Raw genomic sequence first — 7,985 nt, 5'->3', positions numbered from 1 at the left:
AGCTAGTGCAAACAGTGCGTCAGAACAGGGACCACAGAAGGGACCACCGCAAGGTCAGTTTATCCTAACGAGACCAAAATGTACATGCCCCCTCGTCCCTCCTGATACCATTAACGAAACAAGGTAGTGAGAACTATCACCTCTTCCAAAGTGTTGCATCTTTAACCTGAATGTTGGCTCATGTGGATAATTGCACAGCTGAAACGTAGAGAAATCACTTTGCATTTTCTGTCTTGTGAAAGGATGCACTAGAGAACAAGATATATTTGCTGCTAAACTGTTGCAAAAGGGAAAGACGTTCGCCAAAGTAAACAAGATAAATAAAACCAGGATCTACATCAGGAATAAAGCTAGGGACCAATATGGCTGTGGTAATTTCATTTGTTTCACAAAGATGCACTACTTTATCTGACACTACAGCCAAACCAGGGCAACAGCAAACGAAGTCAATGTAAACCATGACAGTCTACCATGAATGTTTACTTTCTAACACAAACCAGAGAGCTGAAATTTTACATTTGTTCGTGTATTATTAATAAAGATAATTATTTATTCTAAAGAAATTGCAGTCGAGATCTCAAGAAATTGATAAGTTTACTTCGTAAAACTGCAAATAATCTTTGTATGATATATGTGCTGACAGACATACTGTCTGATGCTATTTAGTATTTTCTTTGTGCGTGTTTCACTTTGCTTTGTTTACAAATGGATCTGAGCAATTTATGTCTCATTCTGAGATAGACAAAGGGGGTTGATTAAACCTGGCCTCTGTTTCCCAGATTCCATCAAATATCTTCATGAACACAGAAGGAGGCGCAGGGCCTCAAATCAAATTCTGCTTAAGACCCCAACTTTGGGCCAGTGGGCTCTGACACATTCAACCCCTACAAATTACAGTAAAGCTGTAGAAAAAAGAAAAAAGGAATCTTTTGAAAATATTTCAGAAGGCATAAATCTTTAAATATTTGAGCAGTGAGGGGAAAAGGACGGACATATTCACGTGAGGTTAAAATAAATAACCGTGTGACACACGGGCCCTCTGGCTGTAGTGTAATATTTAAACCTACATTACATAACTCCTTCACTAAACTGAATAAATTGTTTTTATGTTTTGTTTTTTTCTTATTATTATTGACACTGTAGGCATCCTATCCACTTGGGTGCGCGCATCTAAAACTCTTGAAAGACTCCTCCGCAACATCCTGGTCTCCATGCATCGTCCTGATGTAAAGGTGATGCTAGATGATGGGTTTTTTTTTCCCCCTCTTCCTCTTGGGGGTGCCGCACAGCTGCTACTTCTTTAAGAGACACCGCCCGCCCCCTCGCCTATATTTTTAGCTGAGCCAGCTTCTTCATTTGCTGGATAAGACAGGCACATCTCTGAGCGTGGACTGGAATGGGCTTCATCGTTTTTAATGCATGACATCAGTTCGCATCCTGTGGATTCGCAGTGGGCCCATGCAGCCAGATGTTCCCTTGGAGTATCTCTTTTTCCAGATGCTGAAACGCGCAGTCACCCCGTGGACGCGCGATGTGCGTTATGAAACGCAACGCCGCACCGGATACCTGAAATGAAGCGAGATCAGACAAATTGAAGGGGAAATCTATTCATCTACAATCCAGATATTCCCTGCAGCGCAGAACCCTGCTCCTCGGCCCGCTGGTTCCTCTTTTCCTTGGACGAGGGGATCAGGAGAAAACCTTCAAGACGGAGGGGGTTGTGGAGCATCGAGGGAAAAACAGGGGCAACATGAGAGAGCGGGACTTCATGCCCAACATGGAGAGAGGCAAACCTGCCACTTACACGGGGGACAAAAAGGCTAAAATGGCTGCTAAGACTAACAAGAAGTGGGTGAGACTTGCCACTGTTTTTGCATATGTGTTGTCGGTGTCCTTAGCAGCCATTATCCTGGCTATTTACTACAGTCTGATCTGGAAGCCAACCAGCGCATCCTCCTCATCTGGGAAGCCTGTGGTGCCTGAAGGGGTCTCCCCCACCGCGAACATCTCAGCAGTTTCTCCGAACAGCAGCGTCTCAGAGTGGAACTCTACACAGACAGTGGTGGTGACCGACATGGCTGTGAACCGAACCGGGCTGGCCACGACCCCGCGCACTTATGCGGAAAGGGGGTTCGTCTACGTGCGCGGCGCAGAGGGAGCAGAAAGTGCGCACGCGGAAAAACTGAACGCGTCTTCCCGCGGTGACACGCACACGAGCGTCCCTCTCACCCCGGAGGAGGAGAGCGACGCGGCGACCGAGAACAGCGGCCCCGAGCAGGCGGCCGCGGACGGAGCCACTGTCCCTCCGACTTAGACCCGGAGCTGAGAGGAGACTGACCGGGCCGCCCCTCATAACCCACCACTGTACCCTCCTCTCTTATTTAAAAAACGTAAAGTTTTACATTCTCAAAGCCGCAGGTCGGATTAACACAAAGGTCTTCTTGCTGGAGAGCTCACTTTGCAGAGCCTCCGTATGGATGCTGAACTGCACATACCAGTAACCTTGATTTCATGCCTGAGAACAGAGGACCGCTATTTTCCTCAAAGATCACTTTCCCCTGTACTATGCTTTACTTTTTATTTTAGAGACATCTCTATGCCTTAAATCCACTTTTGAAGCCAATTACCTGCCCGAAAGTGTGGACAAAACTGGTAAAAGTGTTTCCAAATTATATAGAACGATGGCCAGCATTTTGTTTTCGGTTTTGTAGGACACTCTGTCATACTGAGGTGTAATTTATCAATTTAAATCAATATTACTTGGCCAACATTTACTTGTGTGGGACCCATTTGTGTTACAAAAGGGGCCACAAATGGGATTGTCTGAAGATTTCACCATAGACATAGGCTGGTGTTAGATTCTGGTAAATGCTACAGTTTTACTGTATTTACATTTACATCAGTCCAGTTGACATAATCTTGAATAATTCAGTATTGCAGTGATGAAATTCTTTGTTTTTTCTCCCTGGGTGTTTCTTTCTACCAATTTTTAATTCTTGGTCAAAGTTTAGACCAAGAATGCCAGGTATAAAAAAATTAAAGCAAAATCCGTATGTGCAAATCAGCGCACACAATTTCACTCATGTCTGAATGATGTCTATGTACATCCTGAATTTAATTTATTACTTTAAATTTAATACATATAGATATTGAACGCTTGTTAATTTAATTTGTATATTTCAAGAGCTTATATGAATATATGCTTTTTGATGTTCTTCCATTTATATTGTAAAATAACAAGCTGGTATTAGCTGGTTAATTAGTCAAGATACAGCTGCTCGAGTAGCCTGCCTGCACTCAGGTGCTTTACAGACATTCAGGTCATAGGATGTTAGGTGTCATTTTAAAACAGTGACAAGTGGTGCGCCTGTAGTTCAGTTTCCACACCATGACCCGCCATGTCTATTGCGTCTGGAAATATTCTGAACAGTTAAATTTGTCTTTCTTGTAACCATGGGAGAATGTAGCAGCCATCGTTGAGCCAGCTGAATCAGCACTGCACTGCAAGACTTGGGGTAGGACCATCAGAGGTAAAAAAAATAATAAAATTTAATCTGTTACATGTAATCAAATTAAGTCTGTCAAACTTGCTTTATATATATTTGTTTAACATGACATCTTAATAAACGTATATTTACTTGGATAAGCCTAATTTGACTACTTGTAACAAATTCTTATTATTTTTTTAAAGTTGGATCACATTTTCTTTTTGCACTGTACACAGCCTGAGAACACACTGGTCATTCTGGAAACTATTTCAGATGTCATAAAAAAATCATTTAAATATATTAATACTATCCATTTTTGTGCTTTTCAAGCCATAACTATTTTATGTTTCGTACCTACACACAAGTAACCAGCCTGTGTCTATGAATTGTAAAATTAGGAAAAAATTGGGAAGCGTATGGGTTGTAACTGTACTGCATAATTTGGTTGGGCTAAACCAAATTAGTATCCAGCCATGCTGAACAAAATTTATATGGAGCCATTACACACATCTTGGCTGGGTACTTTAATTTTTTTTTTACATATAGCCTATAAACTGTGCTTTCTTTGATAAATTAAACTCTGGATTCTATCCCATTAGAAGAGCCTGCATTATTAAGTTATGCTCAGGTACAGTATGTGCATATAACTATGTAAATGTTATGTGTATTTGATTCTGTACATATAAGACAGGCATACATATTTTGGCTTTGAACTTTTCGTGGAAATATAGCAGATTTTGATTGAAAGTAACAGTATATACAATAGGCATAACTATATTCCACCATACAAATAAACATCTGTAGGAAATGATTAATTTCAATGGTTTTCTATCAATTATCTGTCATTATTCTGTTCGTCGATGATATCTTTGTTTATTTAGAGCATGTTTCTCGAACTGTGGCACAGGTACTACTGGTGGTACTTGTGTCTGTAGTAGTACTCAGAGGAACATATGGTATCAAATATTTACAAGGTAAATGTAATGTAAATGAGCTGTAATGTAGAGCTAATAAGCCCAAATTGCTAAAGCTGTTCAAGCACATTGATCTGGAAGCCTATTTAGATCATCTACTGGGAATACTGATGAAAACTAGCCTTTTGGTACATTTGCATTTAAGTTTATATGTTTATTGATGTACGTTATCCCCTTTTGAATACATGTATACAAATAAATATATATTAAAATAAAACATGGAAGATAGGATAGTATTTTGAGAGCTCTGTTGTAGAAACAGAGGAAGGTGAACTGGGAAGAGGTGCCTTTGGCTGTCATGCTGCGCTTCATTTTCTTCTCAAATTGTAGATTTGATGAGAAAATAATGTCAAATCCAACCTTACTGTGTCTGAAAAGCAGTAGGATTTGCTCATTTGTTTTTTGTTTTTCGCTTTTTGCACTGCATGATTAGACTAGTTAGGAGAGTACTGGGAAAATCCTAAGACCTTTGCAGGAACTGTAGATGTTGGGGCCAGTGGGTATTTCCGGTCACTTGGAGAAGTTGTCAAAAAGAAAATCTTAAGGCATAATCTGATCGAAAATATAACTGTGTATGTCAAACCCTTACAGTATAGCAATCTTTCTCTGCTTGTTGGGACAAAAGGTATGAATAATAATATATCAAAGATATGTCAAAAAACTTTACTTAACATTACAATGGCAGTAGTTATTGCGGCACTAAAATATACTGAATGTTTGTCTGAGGATTTGCAGCTTCCAAGTGTAACTGAAAAGTTTTTCTCATTAAGGGTAACAAAGCCATTTTCTGCTCTGTAGCCCTTCTTAACCAACATAATTTCGGGACACCCACCCTTGCCTCCTCACAAGTACAAGAGGTTAATGGTTGAAATTAGCCTGGCCATTGTATTCCTGTGTAATTCTGCTAAAAAAAATATTGCTTACAGCATAGACTGGGCTCTCTCCAATTGACTTGGATTGTCTCCAATTGATTTTTAACTGGGTCAATCAGCGAACAGAAGGAGAAGTTGTGAATAATGATGTTGATTTTCTGTGATGTTTTTGAATTTTATTCTGCTTATAGCTTTAGCAATGGCAGTGCAGGAAGTGAACAATGCCATCCAGTCAGTGTTGGTCACACTTCCAAATATATTAACATTGATAGCTGCCTCGTTCAGCTCGGCACTTCTCGCTTAGCATTGGAGCATGGTTTTTTACAGTACAGGTGATTTGCTGTAAGCTTCTTAGCATCTAACTGGTGCATTTCAAACATCAAGGGCAAACAGTAGCAAGCGGGTAAAATTTAAAATCTCAACACAGTCCACATCTCCAAGAAACAATCGTGTCACAACAGCAGAGAGCCCAGATCGTCTTTATGAGGCAAATAGCGAAGGACAAGGGGTTGATTTTTACCAGAAAAAATTGATAAATAAATAAAGCAGTGTTTCTTTATTTAAAGTAGATTGATTTTTCCTTTTTGAATTCCACATTTTTTAATTTCTGGGAAGAGTTGATAAGGCAGAAACCCTGAAAAATAAATAAAGTGTATTTCTGGAGTTGTCACAGCAATTTGAATGCATGGCAGCCCTACTGGATCTGAAAGTCAGCGTTGATGTGAAACCTCAAGTTTTCTAGTAAAGATTTTCTGCCTCTTTTTCAATCAGGTGCTCTGATTTTTTTTTTTTTACTACAAACATGCAAATGGGTAATGATGTGTTGATTTCCTTGTGTGATTTAACATCAATTTAAGTTAATGTTTGAGGAGTCTCTTGAGAGCATGGTTGTACACAAAAGTGCACAAAAGTTTGACAACAATTAATCTAAAAAAATAAAGTTAAAGTAAATCCAAATTAGTTTTATTTAATTTCACATCTTCCATATTCTTTCAAACCTGGCTAGAGGAATTTAAATGAACAGTGACTCAGTTCACAGTGTAAAACATAACAATGAGTGTTGTTTCTTGTGAAGGCGTAGGTACAACAGAAGTAAGAGCAACGCCAGCACCGGGACCTCAGCTTACAGCCAGCCCTGTGATATTAAGTGTTTAATCAAATTTAAGGAGACTCTTCTACACTGTTTACGCAGCTGTATGATCAGTAGGGTTCACATGTTTTCATCCCACAGACTGGGCCACAATTCCACTTCATAAAAAAAAAACACGTGATGAGCTACAAAGTGGAAACAACACCAACACCTGCTCTGCTCTCTCAGCACAGTGTGAGGGAGGTGTATCGATTTGAGTTCTCTTGTTGTTGCTCAGTACAGAGCAGAGAGGCACATTACACAATGCTGCTTGCTGCTATTTTGACTCCGCTCTGTCTTAAAGAGGGAATCGCTTGGATGAGAGGCTCGCCTTCTGTGGTGTCAGTGACAGCCATTATTCACAAACCGCGATCCAAATTAAATCATTTGATTTCTGCTGAGCAGTCACCACCTCACTTTGATGTAAACAGTGAGGACAGGCCTTGTTGTGTCAGCGTGACAGATTTGCAGAATCAAAGCCAAGGTTGTGTGCTAAACAGGAGGTTCATTCATCAGAGGAGGCAGCAGGAAATAATTACAAGAGCGACTGACTGGTGTCTGTTTACGCGTTTGGTCCTAAAATATGCATAGCCAATGGGTCCTATGGCTTCTTTTGATGGAGGAGTTTATCTGTGGTTACAGTTATTGCTGGAAGCTGCATCTGAGTCAGAGCGCACAGCGTATGACCTCATGCCTCTCAAAACTATTCAACCAAGCAGATGACTCAATTATCTGACGTCAACTCAGTCATATGTTTCAAAAGAGTCTAATGTGAGATTTGTTTGAGTAGCTAAAGGAAGAAAATGGGTCACAACTATTCACGCAATCAACTCTTGGAAGAAGCATTTATTTATTGTCATGTAAATACTTGCAAAAGTATTTACTTTTTGTCACAGTAAAACAACAAATTGCAATACATTTAATTGGGACTTTATGTGATAGGTCAATGTAGAGTGGTCCATGATTGTGGAGCAGTTATAAAAGTGAAAATTTGAAATTTTAAAGTTTTATCGCAATTAAAAGATAAAAGCAAAGAATTTTACCTTATGAAGTAAAAATCTGTGTGAGTCATACACACATCTCTAACAAATTTGGAGTAACAATCAAAACACAGCTGGGAAATGAAGGTTGGATTACTACTGCAACATTTCAGAATAAAGATTTTTTAATAAAGAATGCACTGAAATAGAAACTGTTAATTTTTGTTCTGCATTTGTGTTTTGTCTTCCTGGTTGATGGTATCACCAAAGCCTTACCATCATATTACTGGCTGGTATTACAGAGAATCTGATGGCTGAATTTGTTTTAATAATGCAAATTGAGAGTAAAAGAATACAGTTGATCTATTGTCTTACGATGTCACTGGAGACATTTGGATTCAGAAGCTTATATCTTTGACGGAAGATTTTATCTTCACTAATTCATGATTGTCCACAAAATACAAAAACACAATATCTTTAGATAAAAACATGTATTTCTATTGGCCACAAACTATTGCCTAAATTATGTTGATTAAGTTGAT

At 39.2% G+C, this 7,985-nt stretch overlaps 1 protein-coding gene across 1 annotated transcript; it reads left to right on the top strand.

Moving 5' to 3' along the window:
• Positions 1–1,239: 1,239 nt before the first annotated feature.
• LOC129365571 (putative transmembrane protein INAFM2) lies at positions 1,240–7,655 on the top strand. The gene has a single exon (XM_055038850.1). It carries the CDS (start codon positions 1,751–1,753, stop codon positions 2,312–2,314), a length of 564 nt encoding a protein of 187 aa, XP_054894825.1. The 5' UTR covers positions 1,240–1,750; the 3' UTR covers positions 2,315–7,655.
• The last annotated feature ends 330 nt before the right edge of the window (positions 7,656–7,985 follow it).

This window comes from Poeciliopsis prolifica, unplaced genomic scaffold (assembly GCF_027474105.1).
Source record: "Poeciliopsis prolifica strain line A6 unplaced genomic scaffold, Auburn_PproV2 SCAFFOLD013, whole genome shotgun sequence".
NCBI lineage: Eukaryota > Metazoa > Chordata > Actinopteri > Cyprinodontiformes > Poeciliidae > Poeciliopsis > Poeciliopsis prolifica.
This window is presented reverse-complemented; position numbering and strand designations above follow the sequence as displayed.